The sequence below is a fragment of the Mus pahari genome, chromosome 15 (assembly GCF_900095145.1).
Source record: "Mus pahari chromosome 15, PAHARI_EIJ_v1.1, whole genome shotgun sequence".
In the NCBI taxonomy this organism is placed as follows: domain Eukaryota; kingdom Metazoa; phylum Chordata; class Mammalia; order Rodentia; family Muridae; genus Mus; species Mus pahari.
Window position 1 is genome coordinate 37008435 of NC_034604.1, and position 18565 is coordinate 37026999.

The window sequence follows — 18565 nt, forward strand, 5'->3', positions numbered from 1 at the left end:
CTGTTATGTGTAGAAAGAGGTTCCAGCTCCTGGGATAGCCGCCAGATTTAAATGAGGGCCAGCTAGAGAGAGAGGCACAAAGAGTTGGGTCTTATCTTCCTGTGTTCAGACTTCCGGGACACAGATTTATCCTACCACATTGGTATGTGGATCTCCATAGAGACCTCAATAGAATTATGACAAGAGGCACAACACACAACTTCAGAAGTGTGATCCCTGGGCCAACATCCACATCCCTGGAAACTGGCCAGATGTGTGGATTTTTGGATCCCACCTCAGACCTACTGTGTCAGTATGTGAGTGGGAAGAAGCAGCCTTTTTGAACAACCCCTCAAGATGATTCTGGTATACTCTAGAATGGGAGCATCATTTCTCTAGGGCCATGGTGCTCAGCTTAGTTACTGTGACCCAAGATATGACTGAAGGAGGAACTGACTTAAATGAAACATATTCACACGGAGCCGCACAATTTGTTTCTGTTTAGCCACTGTACATCCGTGGAGCCTAAGACATGTAACCCAACCACGATCTTAATGTTTGAAAGTTTAACAAGGGATTCAGAGGAACTCCATGTCTGTTCATTCCCAAAGCATCAATCAACACTTCAACTGCCTTCAAGCAATCAATATGCTGTCAGCCAACTGGAAATTTTCAAGAAAATTCAGCAATTGGCTCTCATAACTCTCGGGAAGTGGACTCCAATACACCAACCACTGTCTCTAAGACTTAACTTCTTCAACTGAATTATGGATGGATAGATACAATATTGACTCACAGGGGTCATCAGATGACTGAAATGAGAACACAGGAAAGCAGAAAGTTATATATATGTGTGTGTGTATATATATATATATGAACATGATTTTGGTATACTGAAGTATATACACGTACTTCAGTAGCAGAAATATATCAGGTGTTTTCCCCCTTCTGGGTACTTAGCATGCACTGTCCTGTTCCGACTTCACAGCTGTGACAAGGGCACTGATAATTCCTTTTGCTTCATGTGTGAGGAACCTGGACTCAAATCACTAGTCCAAAGTCAAATGGATAGCCAGTGGGAGAATGAGTGTGACTTCAAAACCCTGGGGTCAAAGACATTCTCAGCCTGTTTACCAGTCTAGGCTTTCGGTCCACTATGAAGCAACCTGTTCTACACAATTGTTTCCAGTAATTCTAGTATGAGTCTATCAGAAAAAAAAAAATTATAAAACTGAGGCTATTGGGTCCATGGCAACATGCAGTTTAGATTTTGTCTGATGTACACAAATCAGCGCTAGGGAATTTTAAGCATTCCAGAAGAGAGGCGTTGATGCATAATTCTCTCAGCAGAGATCTTCTTCTGACTTTGGAAAGCTTTTTGTTATGTATGGTAACTTGTAAATCTGAACAAGAAGGCAATGATAAGGAATGGCGAGTCCTCCTCTGCACCTACACAGCTGTCAACCTGAGGTCTTTCCTAGACCACTCCCACCCCCACCCCACCCCCACTCCCTCCTCCAATTAGAATAGAATCGGGGCATAGCCCACACATCATGCTCTTCCATCTTTAGCAAAGCATGTGACAGCTGCCTTTCAAAGATAAAGATCTATTTTTAACACCACTTCCATGTCATAATCACATAAAAATTCAATCTTGGCAGCAAGAACCTTCACCCACTGAACCATCTTTCTGGTCCCTCAAAATAATAATAATAATAATAATAATAATAATAATAATAATAATAATAATGGTAAATGTTGTTTGAATCAGGACCCACCAAGTTCTATGTATTGTAGTTAGTGAATACACCTCTTAAATTTTTTTAATCTGTAGGTTCATCCCCATAACAAACCTATTCTTTTTTTTTTTCTTTCACATGCAAAGAATAGATTTCCCTGAGAGGCTCCAATCCCCTGAATGTTTCCTATTGCATTCCTGGGACATCTGTGGATCTGTTCTACAGTCCCTGAATTTCTTGTAACTGACAGATACACACATTACCCTCCCTAAGCAGTAGCCACCAGCACATTTGGCCTGTCTTCATTTGCACTAATTTGAAGTAAATGAAAATTGAAATTCAGTTCCAATGCTACACAAGCTACATGGGGCAAGTACTACTCTATAGCAGGTTTCTCTCACAGTAGGAAGTTTATTGAACAGCGGTGCTTCTGGAAGTTTCAATAGATCATATGATGCCTGTCACTTCATTTCCCCTATGTACACTAAAGAGCAAAGAAGAACACCCCGAACTTACAAGCATGCTCAGGTCATATAAGGGAAGCAAGCGGTATGTGCCAGATTCTATTCCTGCCTGTTATGAGTGGCAGCATCTGTGTTTACAGAAGGTGATTAGATGCTATGAGGAGAGCTTTCCCTATGTAATAAAAGGCCAGCAGCTCCCCAGCAGGCAAGCAGCCTGGCCCTTTCCTGCCTCCTCAGATGGAAATTGAGAGAATTCGTGCTACCTGTAAGACTCGGTTATTAAAAGGCTTGCTGCTTCCAGAATAGCCTTTCCTTGCAGATGTCTCTGGAGGTTTATCCCTTGGTGTATTTGTGTCTTGGCATGGATACAACAAGCATACTTTATAGCACACTGAGTAGGTTTCAGCTTCCTCCCAAGATACTTTGTGAAGCCCAAGGGGGCCACGTCAAGGCAGAGTACATGAGCCACCCCATGGTGAATTCTAGCAGAAACCTAACCAGCCCCTAAAGAAACCTCAACAAATGGGAGTAGAGAGATGACAGATCAGCAGTTATAACCACTTCCTGCTCTTCCAGAGGGCCCACGTTCAATTCCCAGCACCACATACTCAACTCACAACCTCCGGTAACTCCAGCTCCAAGAGATCTGACTCCCTCTTCTGTCAGCTACACTCGCACACATAGACACATAGACACACACATACATACATACATACATACATACATACATACATACATACATAGAAATGTTTTAAACACAAGAAAACCAAGAAGGATGACCATCGTGTGGATACTTCATTCTTCCTTAGAATAAGGAACAAAATACCCATGAAAGGATATAGGTACAGAGACAAAATTTAGAGCTAAGATGAAAGGATGGACTATCCAGAGACTACCCCATCCGGGGATCCATCCCATCATCAGCCACCAAACCCAGATACTAATGCACATGCCAGCAAGATTCTGCTGAAGGGAGCCTGATATAGCGGCCTCTTGTGAGGCTATGCCAGTGCCTGGCAAACACAGAAGTGGATGCTCACAGTCAGCTATTGGATGGAACACAGGGCCCCCAATGGAGGAGCTAGAGAAAGTACCCAAGGAGCTGTAGGGGGCTGCAACCCTGTAGGTGGAACAACAATATGAACTAACCAGTACCCCCTGAGCTTGAGTCTCTAGCTGCATATGTAGCAGAAGATGGCCTAATCGGCCATCACTGGGAAGAGAGGCCCCTTGGTCTTGTAAACTTTATATGACCCAGCACAGGGGAAGCCCAGGGCCAAGTAGTGGAAGTGGGTGGGTAGGGGAGCAGGGGCTGGGGGAGGGGGGGTATAGGGAACTTTCGGGATAGCATTTGAAATGTAAATAAAGAAAATAATAATAAAAAAAGAAATGTTTTAAAAATGAAAACACCTCAATTTATAGAGATTTGTGATCAATTTTGGTGTTTGTGTTGGGAAAGAATGTGGAAATTTTGAGGTTCAGATACCATTGTCAATGGACTCATTTGTCTCTGGGGGAAAAACATTTATTGGGCTAGATACTGTGTTAGTCATTAGGGTACTAGAGACATAAAGCTTTCAGTCCCTGCTAAGTGTGCAGTCTAGTAGAAGGGTCAGGTGTCAATTGACAATGCACTGTGGAGAATGTCATTAAAGCTAGTGGGACGATCCTCAATTCAGGCCGGCTATTTAAAGATGTGATGTTTAAGCTGAGACCTAAACAACACGTAGCAACTGAGCAGAGAATAAAAGAGTAGAGGAAGAGAAGGAGGCGACTATTCTGGAAGACACTTAAGAGATAAGCAATTATGAGGCATAAGTAACCTCGAAAAGGAGCTCTAAGAGACTGCAGTAATCAGCATGAAGAAGATGCCCAGAGATGGACACGGACCAGGACCTGCAGTGGTCAACGTGAGAGGAAGATGTCTGGAGATAGATATAGACAGAAGAAATTCAGCAGTGTCGTCTGAGGCAAGTCATGTGTCCTCATGCCATCAAATAGGCATAAGGATGTCAGGCAGTGTTGCATCTAGAGCCCAGTGACAACGAATGCAAAAGTTTGATACAAACTGTATCCTAAAGGCCTGCCTGTGGAAAGGCAATAGTGCTGGACTACAGCAGTGTTTCATGTCTGAGTGTGAGTGCAAGGAACCCTGCACGGGTACGTCGGAACAGCTCCTGCCCACTCTCAAGTGCCCGCCTCTTCCAAACACCATGCTCAGTGATGTCACGTAGGTAAACGAGGTAGGATGGCACACATTGGGAAGTCTGGCATGAGTCGTTCTGCAAAAGTTAATGGACATACAGCATTGCATGCGTGCCTGCAAAAGGAATGATAAGAATAGAGACCCTGGACACAAGAAAGCTTTCCTATAACAAAGAGCCACACAGATCTGTATGTGACTTCTGAAAAAGCAGTGCTACAACTCTCTGTCATATGAGATAGGCGCACCCAAAGCCAACCCTCTCAGAGAAGACCAGGATGGAGGGCCACTTCCTCATGCCAACCTATTTCCTGACATGCGAGAGGTGTGTCAGTGACACCCAGCCTGCAGAGATGAGTTTGGAGCCTCTCTGGTCAACAGCTGCTGAAAACTGCTTTCTTTGGCACCTGTGGCTAGCAATAAACTGGATTTCAATGTTCTGAATAGACAGAAAAAGATAGCTCCTTGCTCTCGCCTGCTCCCTTCACTGGGGCTGCCATCTGTCAATTTTTGTCACTCAACATGATTACCTGCACCAGAGATTAGGGACTTAATGCAGAGAGGCATGCTGGGAAGGAAAATGTCTACCACAAGCAAGAATCACCAAGGCAAATGCCTCTGGAAAACCCTGGACACAGATATAATTCAAACCACATTTAAAATGATAGCACCTTTCCAGTGGGCAGTTTACAAAAATGCAGTATTTATCTGTGGTTATGTCTGATTTGTCTCCACTTTTAGGGAACTAATTAGTTGTATATGATATAGTTTTATTGGAAGAACTCTGTAAACAAAAATGCCAAAATTTGAGTGGCGCTTAAGTGGGATGGCTTGATTAAATAATGTTCACTCACTCGGTTACTTGTTCAGCAAATTAATAAGTGTTGACTAGGCCCTGGAAGAATGTGAGTTCCATAAAGGCAAAAGTTGTGAAAATTTCTGATGACTACGTGAGTGTACATGTCACTAGGTACAGAGGGTAGGAGGTGACTATGTTAGTGTTACAGGACTCGATCTAATATGCAGGCATGTGAACCAGCAATTACAGTGAGGGCTGATGAATGCTATACTCAAAGGCGTATAGGACCCCTGACAAGACAGGGGGTGCAATCCAGCCAAGGGCTCTCAAGAAGACAAAGAAGGTACAGAGAATATGCTTTGACAAGTCTTGTTGTGGTTAATCTGCAATGTCTACATGCTTGGATTTGAAGTCACCTAGGAAACACCCCAGGAAGGAGATCACACCTCATAGTCACATGCATGCACTTGTGCACACACTTGCAACTCTCGAAGACATGTCACTTTTTAACAATAGATGCTTCCAGCTGGATTAGCGCTAGCTCTCTTCGAAGTCACTTTCCCCCAATGGCCTGCAGGGGAAGGGGAACTGTAGCCATTTCTTTCCTTGTCATAACAGCCTGTCCCAATGGTGACACCCTCAACAGCAATTCCTAGAAAAACTGGATACAGAAAAATGGAATAACGTACTAACTGCCTTCTACCCATGACTCCAGTCCAACAGTTATCACTTGGACAACTTGACTGTATTACCTTTATGTTAAGTATATTTTAAAGATACTTCTAGAATCTTTCACCTTTAAAAAAAAATCTGTTATCTTTAGAGTTGGAAGAAATCGTAAAATGAATAAATAAATAACCACCTTCTTTGGATCAGAAGAAACTGAGGTGTAGAGAATTTACTGCTTCATCCAAGGGCATGGTATGAGAGCTGTGGATCCCATCTAGGGGCCATGTCTAGAGCCTCATCCTGGATGGCCCCATTCTCAGAGATGCCCTGCTGTTTGCCTGGATTATGTTGTCTCTCACTGTTCCTCTTTCATCTCCAAAGTCCTCCACATGGAGATGAAGGAGACCAATTAAGTTGGGGATGAAGGCAGAGGAGAGCTGCCAGCACACCCTTTTATCTTAAACTCGTAGGAAGGTGGTAGCTAGACTACCATTTGACTTAGTTTTTCTCATTCAGCATGATAGATTTGGTTCACTTCTCCAGCCATGTGGGACAAGAGACATCGATCTGCCCTTTGCCACGCCTATTGGGAAAGCTTACTTTTGCTTTCCCTGTCTTTCAGGCGGCTGTTCACCTCTTACCTTCCTACACATGCCTTGTGTGCTCCTGGAGAAAGAGATGGTGAGAGAAATCTTGGGTTTTGAGGAGTTCAATGCAATCCATTTGAACATCTGCAGGATTTGGCACATAGCCCACTTCCAAAACAATCCTGAGTTATTGGCTAAGAATCAGCTTACATTTAGAGCCTGGGATAAGGAAGTGGACATCTCTAGTATTACCTTCAGTGTTAGATAAATGAGATCACTCCAGAGCAAACACTGGGGAAATGTTTCAGAAGGAAACAGGGACGTGCATGAATGGCAAACCTTAAAAGGCAGTGACCGATCTGAACGGCCTGCTCTCTGCCCACCTGATACAAACATCTGTTTCACTTCCCTTTCTTCCTGCTACCGGAATCAGGAAGTGGCAGTTCTCAGGGCAAGAGGGCTGGCATGTCCTGAGCCCTTGACTGGCATCACCTTGGAATTGGAAGGAAGGACGCTATGCCTCTATGTGGCATGACATGGGTCCATAAAGGAGCCCTGGGATGCCCTGGTACTAGAGTGCAGATGAGAACAAAGGGTCACAGACAGAAGATGGAAAGACACATAATAGAAGAGTGGAGGTTTAGATACAGACGTAAGGACAATGCTAATCTTCCCTGTACTTCACCTCCTTCCTGCCTCCAGGGCTCCTGTTCCCTATTCCTTTTCTCTATTAAATGTACTCTAGCCTGTAGTTTTATATTTATTTGTATAAGTTTGGTTTTCATTTGATCAAGTGGACTATTAGATCAATCAAATGCTTTGCATAATGCCTGGCATGATGGATTCTCAAATTATATTTGTTGAAAGAAAACCAAATAAATGATTGACATGTAGAGCAGAGAAAGTCAAGCCAGATGTTAACAGCAGGCTGATTTTTCCCTTCTCTTTCTTGGGGCATGAATTTCTAAGCATCCTGGTTTGTGTAGTATTTAGTATTGCTACACATTCTACTAGGTAGCCTACATAACGTGTCTCATTAATCCTCTTAACGCAGCCACGAGGAAGTGTGTCCAAGGGCCCCGGGATGCCTTCACACTCAACAAATCACTGGAAATGGGTAAATCTGGTCTATTCCAGCTAAAGAATACAGATTAAAGTAAGCAGTAGAAAGGAACACATGAGGCAGAATCCAAGAAGGGCTCTTCTGTAAAATACCATGACAAAGTTGGATAATGACCTTTGGGTCCTCCACTCTATGCCCCACCCCTTCACCCCTGCACCTGCAGAGACAAAACACACACACACACACACACATACACACACACACAATTATAAGCCATAAAAGTAAGCTGGTGCCAACTGCACACAGGGTAACAGCAAATGCAGAACTTGGAGTCATTTTCCCTGGAGGAAACAATTGAGGACTGGGTAGAATCAACCATCTGAGACTTTTCAGGTGCTTAGCTTTTATGCAAGGGCTCTGGAGTTCAATAATTCATGCTAATGCAGCCAGCATCAAGCCAATTGCATTTGCACTCCATTCAGATTTTGATTGCTAAACAGCCCCAGCAACTTTTATGATGGGAAGACACTCTGGCGAGTTCAGCTGGCATAGAAGGAGTGTAGCAGAAGTACTAGGACCTTGGGGTCAGATGAACCCGAGTCTTTCTCGGGCCTAGTGTATATGGGCTGAGTGTAGACCTCATCTGGTGACATTTACCATCTCAGAATCTCTGTTTTACAGTCAATACAACAGGGTGACACCACTTGCTCCGTAGGGCTGTGAGTGAGATTCACAGATGAAAATTTCAGTAGTATGATAACATAAGAGAAACTTCAGCGGCCTGAAAGAACCCTGAGACATGTTCATTCTCCCCCCTTCCCCAGAGTCCTTCTCCTTCTCTGCCTCTTTCTCTCTCTTTCCCCTTCTGTCCCCTCCTACCTCCCTCTACCCTTCCTGTAATGGAGGACAATGTTTTGTCACTATAATCGGAGTACCAAGAATACCAGGGACATATTATCCAGAAGGAGGAATGAAGAAAGAGAGCCTTGCGCCGAATATAGAATCTGCAATTCGTTTCCGCGAACTTCCCTGTGCTGAGGAGGAATGGAGAAGTGAGGAAGGCGGACAATTAGGACCATCATAGAGATTCAAAGTTGAGGCAGCTTCAAAGGACTTTAAGCACTTTCTACCACTTTGCTTTAATACCCTCCCTCAGTACTCATTAAAATACGTATGCCACTTGCACTAGAAATATCTTCCAGGAAGGAAAAGGAGAAAGTAGGTTAGTAATTTACAAGCTTGTATCAAATCTCCCTTGCCCCCATTTGATTTTGAAAAAGGCATTGCTTAAATGAGCATCATCAAACTGGATGGAAGAATAGCTATGTAAAAATTAAAATGCAGTACAGAAAAAGAAAAAGCCGACTCCAAGACTGAGCAAATAGTTCAGGCCTGGGGTCTGGGATATGTGTTCTTAACACCCTCCATAAGTCTGACACAGGTAAACCACAAAGTTTATTTTGAGGAACGTGAGCCTAATGGTTAAGACCCTGGACTTAAAAAAGAGTCCTATGTTCAGATCCTGAATCTACCACCACCTCACTTTGTAAATTTGGGCAACTTTGAATTTTCTGATTTCAAATTTTCTAAGTTTTGAAATTTGAATCTACATATACTTTGAAGGTTGCTATGAGAATTAAACAAAATACATTATGGAATAATAGTATCTGGTATATATGAAAAATAGTATTAACTATTATATATATTAGCATCATTACGTAAAGGATCTGGATTCCCTTTTCTTTATCATTTTATTCTTTTCTTTTTATAAATCAAAAAGAGTAATACATCAAAATAAAAGTTTATGTAAGGAAGTAGTCCAAGACCATGTGGCAGGATCTTTCTCCTGTTTAGAAGTAGCCTTCATCCTCATTACTCAAGATGGCAGTCAGAGCTCCAGGTGCATCCCACACAGCAGGGTGAAGTCAGGGAAGACAAGACAGTCTCCTTCAGAAAGACTTTTCTGAAAAGCTTCTACTCCATGAACCAGAACTCAGAAGCTAGGAAGACTTAAAGTATACTCAGCCAGTATTCCATGTAGTCATGTGCCCATAAAAATGTGACCCATGTGACCCTGGGTCAATATCCATCCTTCCAAATTCCAAGCCAGGATGCCTCACAGACTTGGGTTTTTCCTGGGCATCCTCTGATCTCATCCTCTGCACGCTAGTTTCTCACACAGCATCTTCTTCAGCACAGGTCACAGTCACTTGTACCACTAAGTTTCATTTCCTCCCTAGATTCATTCCATAGCTCCACCTGTCATCTATAAGCTTTGCCCCATTCTTTTTCTCCCAGGTTTGTCTGATTTTAATAGGCAACATGATCATTTTGTTATAAAAGTTTAAAAACCAGAACTAAACACTTAGGGGAAAACACTGTTCCTTAAAAATAATATGTGTTGTGAAGTTCAGACATCTAACATTTTCCAAAGCAGTTAAGCTAATATGTGATGATAATCTAGTCCACAGGCCTGTCTTTGACTTCTATTACACTGAACAGCATATTTAGAGTGATGCTTCATGCTAAAGGATCAACATCAGCTTTAATGACTACAGAGCTCTCACCACGAGAATGTGTGTCATACTTTATTGAACCACTTCCACGTGCCTTGCTCACTTACCATCCAGTTTCCCTAGGGTGAGCTGTGTTCTTGTATTCTCTAAGCCCCAGGCTTTCCTTACAATATCCACAGTCCCGTTATCCATTGCCAAGGGGATGTGAGAGCTCTCTACAATTAGCTTGGAATTGTATTTTCAAATGAGCATTGTAGAACTAGAAAATGCTGGAAGACCTGAATTAAATCCTTCCGACTCCCCTAGGGACAGCAAGAGAATTGTTTCATCTCACTGTTTAGAAAAACATACACAAGTATCTCTGATGAGAGAAAGGCCTTTGTTGAAACCTGAGTTGTTAGAACTTTCAGTGTGCCAAGCCAACCTCAAATAAAACCATATTGAGATCATTCCTGTGTGGAGAAACCAGTCTCAATGGGGGAGTGGAGGGAAGCATTTGACTGTATTAGTTATTTAGACAGAAAACTGATCTGACAAATGACGAGTCACGAGCTGATTTTTATTCAAAAGCTATGATTGATTCCTGACTAATTGTTTCCTTATCTCAGTTGTGTTTCCTAATGATCCAGCTGCTCATGAGGTCCACAGTTCTGCAGAAGGATGTAGACAAATTGTGCTGCAGTACCCTCACAATCCACTTCCTATCTGCAGGTGGTTTCCACTCCCGTTTTCTTCCCATCAATGCTGAGGAGTAGGTAGAAGTGCTGTCATTAGTTCCCCATTATACATGATGCTAATAAAGGAAGACATTCACCGAGCACATATTATATTCTAGGCAAGATGTTTGATGCATTATGGATACTATTTATTGCTCGCAAATGCCGTAATGAGGTAGACATTCTACTAGCATCTTATTTTATACATGAACATAGTTCAAAAAATGTTAAACAACCCTAATCACATAAGTAGAAAGAGGTACAACCAGAATGCAAAATCAGTATGGAGCCAGAAAGAATCATCAATTCACTGTGCTGGCTGGTTTTATGTCAACTTGATACAAGCTGAAGTCATCTGAGAGAAGAGAACCTCAATTGAGAAAATGCCTCCATAACACCAGGGCTGTAGGTAAACCTGTAGGACATTTTCTTAGTTAATGACTGGTGTGAGAAGGCTCAGCTCATTGTGGGTGGTGCCACCCTGGGTTGGTGGTCCTGGGTTCTAAAAGAAAGCAGGCTGAGTAAGCACAAAGAGCAAGCCAGTAAGCAGCACCCCTCTGTGGCCTCTGCATCAGCTCCTGCCTCCCAATTCCTGCCCTGCTTGAGTTCCTGTCCTGACTTCTTCAATAATAAAACAGTGATATGGAAGTATAAGCCAAAGGGTTTATACTCTTTAATCCCCAAGATGCATTTGGTCAAGATGTTTCATCACAGCAATAGTAACAATGACTAAGACATTCACTCAAAGTCACATATCAGTGAGTCAATCCTAACCCATACTCCCAGTATCAGGATTAAAAACAAAAGCTCTAGACTCAGGTCTCCTGGGTTCAGAGCTAATGTTTGCTGATACTTACCATTCCCCAACCATGTCATCTTATGCAAGTTACCAAACCACCGTCACTCTGCTTCATCAGTAAATTGGATGGTGAACTTCTGTCTCAAAGGGTTACTGTGTTGTTTCTGTTTCCTAAATATTGTGAGCAGAGCAGTGATGTCCCACACCTGAGGTTTGCATAACATTTCGGAAGAGGGGCAGAAAGATTGTGAGAGTCAAGCGATCAGGGAGTTTGCTGTAAAACTGTGTCTCCTAGTACCACCAGAAGCTATTTCCATGAAGTTTCACCAGCATGCTACCCCAGTATAAGCTAATCAAAGACGATATCACTAGTTTTTCCAGATAACTTTGTAGTGATAAAAGATACTGCATATAAACACTGATTTAAAATTCTTTCATATATATTTATTGAATATATAGTCAATGAAGTGCTATAAATAAATGGGAACAATCAACTATAGCCACAAACCGTCATCAAATCAAAGTATAAAATCAAGATGCTGCTAAGAGGGATGGGGAGAGGGGGCTGGTGAGATGGCTCAGTGGGTAAGAGCACCTGACTGCTCTTCTGAAGGTTCGGAGTTCAAATCCCAGCAACCACATGGTGGCTCATAACCATCCCTAACAAGATCCGACGCCCTCTTCTGGAGTGTCTGAAAACAGCTACAGTGTACTTACATATAATAAATAAATAAATCTTAAAAAAAAAAAAAAAAAAAGAGGGATGGGGAGAGCCCATGAGACCTCAGTCCTACACAAAGCACTACAGACAACCAAGGAAAGCTGGGACCAGGAGAGGCAGTGCTCCCCAGATCAGAGCACAACCGTTGGTTGTCCAGTGCCAAACAGTCAGCCCTGAAAACAAGCAAGGAACATTATACAAACATTATATGAGCAGGTTGTATTTGAGAATATATGTGTGTATGCATGCACATATATGTATGCAATAGCAATTGGTAAAGGTCGAGGCCATGAATTTGAAGGAAAATGGAGAAAGTAATATGAGAGTATTTGAAAGGCAGAAAGCAGGGAGAACCTAAGACAGATATTTACATTAAATAAGATAACAATATGGCACGACCATCGTTAGTAGTTGGTATGAGACATTCCATTCTTCCACCCCTAATCTCAGTTCCTATTTTCTGCCCTGTGTCACTTACAGGTGCCTCGAGCCAAGGCCTTGTGCAACTACAGAGGGAAGAATCCTGGCGACCTGAAGTTTAATAAAGGAGATGTCATCCTCCTTCGGAGACAGCTTGATGAGAACTGGTACCAGGGGGAGATTAATGGGGTCAGTGGGATCTTCCCAGCCAGCTCTGTGGAAGTCATCAAACAGCTGCCCCAACCACCCCCACTCTGCAGAGCCCTCTACAACTTTGACCTTCGAGACAAGGATAAGAGTGAGAACCAGGACTGCCTGACCTTCCTCAAGGTAAGAGTCCCACACCACATACAGACTATGGCAGAACCCAGAGTCCATTGTTTAATACTTGCTGGTTTTTTAAAAAGAATAAGTATTTTACACATAAATGCACATGTGTGTGTATGTTTGCGTGTGTGAGCAACCACAAAATGTAAGCAATGTGTGTTTATGTGTATAATTTCAGCTACATGGACACTATCTCAGTCAACGTTCTATTGCTGTGAAGAGACACTAAGACCATGGCAACACTTAACAAAAGAAAGCATTTAGTTGGGACTTCAACTGTGTTTGCAAAGGCTGTTGAAATCCTCTCATAGAAACCTAAGTTGGGGTTACTTTATCCTTTTCTTCTATGGCAGGTTAACATGGGAGCACATGAAGTGGTGCGGTTATCATTCCTCAGTGAACGTCTTTTGTAAAGTGCTTGTGTTTTACTAGTATGAGGAATGAGATTTCACCTCGGGTTCATTCTGACTAAATCATCGCACTGCCCTATGTATTCTGAAACGATAATCATCTTTACTTTCTTGGTTCTTCAGAGCATTCTCAGCAAGGTCATTCTGTAACCTGAACTACAAACTTCACACTTAGACGATGGGTAGAGAAAGTCTAATGTCACAACTGAGTATCAACCGTATAGCACACGTTAGACACTGAGTTCCTAGGAAGATATACTAGAAAACAACATCTGCTTCCCCAACTTCTCTAGGGACTTGCAAATAGGGACAGTTGTACCACACTCTCCTTCATTCCCTAAACCAATTATTTGACAATTTCTTTTAAACATATTTAATCTATTTTCATTTTATATAGATGAGTATTTTGCCCATGTGCATGTATGTGTACCATGTGTGTGCCTGGTACCTGTGGAAATCATAAGAAGGCATTGGCTCTCTAGAACTCAGATTACAGATGATTAGGAACCACCATGTAGGTGCCAGGAACCAGCCCTGGGTCCCCTGTAAGAGCAAGTGCTCTCCTTTGAGTAGTTCACAGCTTGATGAGCTTGCTTTGCAACTCAATCCAGCTAAAGCAAAGGATGGGTCTGTAGGTTTTGCCTATATAAATGCAGAGCTGAAAATTAAACTTTGTTTTGTTTTGTTTTGTTTTTAAATTTTTACATTTTTTTGGATTTTTTGTTTGTTTGTTTTGTTTTTGTTTTTTTCAAGACAGGGTTTCTCTGTGTAGCCCTGGATATCCTGGAACTCACTCTGTAGACCAGGCTGGCCTCGAACTCAGAAATTCACCTGCCTCTCTCTGCCTCCCAAGTGCTGAGATTAAAGGTGTGTGCTACCACACCTGGCAAAAATTAAACTTTGAACCTTGAAAAAACAAAAAGAGCAAGTGCTCTTAACCACTAAGTCATCACTCCAGCGATGCCCCCCACATACACACACACACACCAACTGACAATTCAGTCACTTGGAACAGTGATGGAGCAATATCCCTCCTTCCATTGAACTGGGAGTCTAATGGAAGACTCATGCACACCAATGGTACCAGATCAGAGAATTTTGTCACTGTGGAACACTAAAGCTTCACTAGAAAAACCTAAACTCAGATAGTACAAAACACAGTATGTCCAAAGTCAATCGAAGATCTTCCCTCTGGTCAGCGTAGTGGCTCGTATCTATATCTATATAATCTCAGCATTTGGGGTATTGATGGAGGAGGATCACTGAAGCCAGCCTAGGCTCCAGGGAAAGGCAAAAAGACAGTGTGATGGCTAGGGAGACGGCTCAGAAGACAAAAGTACTTGCTGCCAAACCTGCTGGCTCGAGTTCCATCCCCAAACCACAAGGTCCAGGAGAGAAATACCTCCTCACAAGTTGCCCTCTGACCTCCAAACCCACCGTGGTACGTGTCACACGCATGGGTGGGAGGGGAACAAAAGGTGTTCCTATTGAAGTATTAAGTATGACATCATCTGTATAAATGTTCCAGCTGATTTCGAAATGTATGAACTTTACTAAATGTATATATGTATGTCTTGAAAAGAAATTAAATCAATATTTATATGTATATATCTTTTATCTTAGTACAAAAAACATGAAGAAAAAAAACAGTCAACCACGTTATTAGCAGACTGTGTGGATAGAATCCACTTGTTTCGCTTATCAACATTTAAAAATGTTTCCGCAACTTTCTATGTAATCTTTTGTAGTTAGAAACTTTTAAGTGAAAGCTGCTTTACTTTTGACGTATTAAAACTGAGTGTGTTCTGGAAAAGTCTTCAAAATTCGAATGAACAATATTCTACTTCACCAAGCTGAGCTCTATCACCTATGGCTTCCCTCCTGGCTTCTCCATGTGATTAATGTAAATGAAAAAAAAAAAAAAAAAAAAAACCACAGACTCTGCTGGTGACTGGAGTATTCCGATTTTTTTCCTATCAAGTTCCATTAATCTTCAAATCACTTTGATTCCTCTTGAAAATCTTGGTGACCCAGACACTCCCCTCTGTGATGCCAGAAATATTTCCCACACAACCTACTCAAGAGTTCACACACACACACACACACACACGCACCCCTTGCTCCCTGCTTCAAACTGCTCTCTGAGGAAGGTTTTATCACCTGAGAGTGGAGGGTAGAGCTGACGTGAGGCCTTCTCTTTCAGGATGACATCATCACAGTGATCAGCCGTGTAGATGAGAACTGGGCAGAGGGAAAGCTCGGAGATAAAGTGGGCATCTTTCCCATCTTGTTTGTAGAGGTATGTGATTCTCCAGTCTGAAGTTGCTGAAAAGGGTCTGTGTGCCCCAGTGATGCCTGAGAAAAATTCTTAGTTAACATGAGACTTAAAACTCACTAGAGCCTCTAAAGAGGCTCATTCTACACAGTAACACACAATTTTGGTGAATCTAGAGAAAACGGGTCTTTTCTATTCTGTTTCTTAGAATGTAAAGTGGTAAGTTTCTCACATCAAAATGAAAATTCACCTATAAACAAAAAACCTTAAAGTGTACACCACTTTATGTTAACAATTGCTCATTTGGGGTCCTTTATTAGGGGCCCAATAAAGGAGCTAGAGAAAGTACCCAAGGAGCTAAAGGGGTCTGCAACCCTATAGGAAGAACAACAATATGAACTAACCAGTACCCCCACAGAGCTGTGTCTCTAGCTGCATATGTAGCAGAGGATGGCCTAGTCGGCCATCAATGGGAGGAGAGACCCTTGGTCTTTCAAAGATCATATGCCCCAGTACAGGGGGATGCCAGGGACAGGAAGAGAGAGTGGGTGAGTTGGGGAGCAGGGTGGGGGGAGGGTAAAGGGGGCATTGGGGGTAGCATTTGAAATGTAAGTGAAGAAAATATCTAATAAAAAGTTGCAAATTTTAAAAAAAACAATTGCTCATTTGAAGACTGATTATAAGGAAATATTTAAACAAACATATAGAGCTATTTATACATAACATACAAAATGCTAACCATAACATTGTATGTAACTGTGGAAATGTGGAAATGATCGAAATAACCAACAGTAAGCACTCACTGTGAGGGAGGAACAGGGTCTCACTGTGTAGAACCAGGCTATACTCAAACTCACAGACTCACCTGCCTCTGTCCCCTGAGTGCTAAGATTAAAGGTGTGTGCCACCATGCCTGGCCTACTCTTAATTAGGGTGCTAGAAAAAAAAAGTTATATAACGTTTCAAATGTTAAAGAATAATATTGTAGAGCACTTGATATTATGAGAAAATATGTGATTTGCTGTTGAATTGAAAACAAATTAAATGAGTATAGATTTCCAAATCCTCAAGATGAGAAAATGCCGAAGATCTGTCTGTCCATAACAATGTGAATGTACTTAATACTGCTGAACCAGGCACTTAAATCAATGAAACCGTGTCCTACGTATTTTCTACCACAATAAAATAAAGTCGAACTGGGTTAGGAGCTGCTCTGTAAATGTGTATGTGTGCATAACATGTGCAAGGAGTACAAGAACATGCACCAACATATTGGGAGTAGTGACCACTAGAGGCTAAAATTGCAGGTGGAGCCCAGAGGTGGACACCCAGTGTCTTCCTCTACAGTTCTCCACAGGGCTTTCCGAGAGTCTTTTAATGAACCTGGAACTTGCTGATTGCTGATACTGGCCAACAGGATCTGCCTGCCTCTATACTGTCACCACTCCTAGCACTGGGGTTTCAGGCATGCGCTATCACAACCTTTATGCGGGGTCTGGGCTCCAAGCACAGGTTATCACCTTTGTGTAACAAGCAGTTTACCTACTGAGCTGATTCCCCAGCCTTACTTCTGTGGGCATAATAATAGTAATAATAATAATAATAATAAAGCTTAACTTAAAAAACAGTCTAGGCTATCCATTTCTCTAGTGTAATTATCTAACCTCTAGTCTCTAACCTCACCAGCCGCGAGCCTCGCCCTAGCTCGAAGCAAATCGTCGCAAATTCAAAAGAGAGTTTTCATTGTTTAAGTGCGTTTGTTTACTGGGTGCTTACCGTGCATAAAAGTATTGAAAGTGAGTATCGGGGAGCTATAAAAGGAGGCGAAGGTGGTGGCCCCACCCTTCAGGAGGGTGGGGGAACAGAACTGAGGCAGAATTGAGAAGAAGCCAGTTCTTCCACGCACGGAAGCCAAAGCAAGTTCTGCAATCAAGGGTGTCTCCTAAGCATGGTCCAGCTTTCAAGGAGATGGGTATCCTTCACTCAGCCAGTCAAAGCAACAGTGGAGGGAAGGGTGGAGGGAGAGCCGTGCAGAATGCTGTGCATTCAAAGGCCTCATTCCACCAGCCTTTCTCTTCCTGGCACACCTGCTTCCTTGTCTGTTCAAATTTCACTCATTTTATGAGGCTCTGCTGGGAGAGAAAAGTCCAGAAAAATGTCAGCAGCCAGGTGAGCATTGATTGATTTCTGTCTTCTCTGAACACGACGAGTTGGTTAGACTTTACAGGCCAGCTAACACAGAACAGGCTCTCCATGAAATAAATAAATAAATAAATAAGTTTGCCCAGTTTATATAAGGCCTTGGGATCCAATAACAATGCAATGAATTTTAAAGCATTAAAATGAATAAACCAAAACCTATCTGAAGATGGTTAGAAAGAAAGAAATAAAGCATTCGCTCTGACCCTGTCCGGTTCTCTCACTTACTTAATCATTCATTGGCACCTGCTCCATCAGGTTTTTCAATAAGTTCTAAAGATACAGGATGGATATGGGTCCCTAGTCCCAGAGGTCACAGAGTCCGGCACTCGGGTAATGAATTACAAGGATGATGGATGATGGATGATACAAAGGGTGGGAGAAGAGAACTGTTAGGGCGTTGTGAAGCGCAGCTAACTCGGGGAGGTCAGCAAGCTCTACTTTTCAAATGTTACTTGAGCTGACTGCGAAGCAATTATGGTTAGGTGTGTATGAATGGAGGGAAAAGCAGCTGGGGACATAGAAGTAGCACCAGAAGGACCCAGAGACGACTAGATCTGAAGCCAAGTCACCAAGCCAAAAAAGTCAATTGTAGTAAACTGCAAACCATTTTGGGTTTTTTTTGATTGTTTGTTTTTTTGTTTGTTTGTTTGTTTGTTTGTTTTTGGTTTTTTTTTTT

General features: G+C 42.3%; 1 protein-coding gene across 3 annotated transcripts in view; it reads left to right on the forward strand.

Annotated features, from left to right (window-relative positions):
• Sh3rf2 (SH3 domain containing ring finger 2) overlaps nucleotides 1-18565 on the forward strand; it is a 104073-nt gene that overhangs the window by 36214 nt on the left and 49294 nt on the right. For 2 of the 3 annotated variants that reach the window (XM_021214964.2, XM_021214965.1), the window contains 2 exons: nucleotides 12736-13005; nucleotides 15616-15711. In XM_021214964.2, coding sequence (XP_021070623.1) covers nucleotides 12736-13005; nucleotides 15616-15711 — 366 coding nt within the window. The remainder of the gene's footprint in view (nucleotides 1-12735; nucleotides 13006-15615; nucleotides 15712-18565) is intronic. The other variant, XM_021214966.1, reaches the window with a different exon arrangement.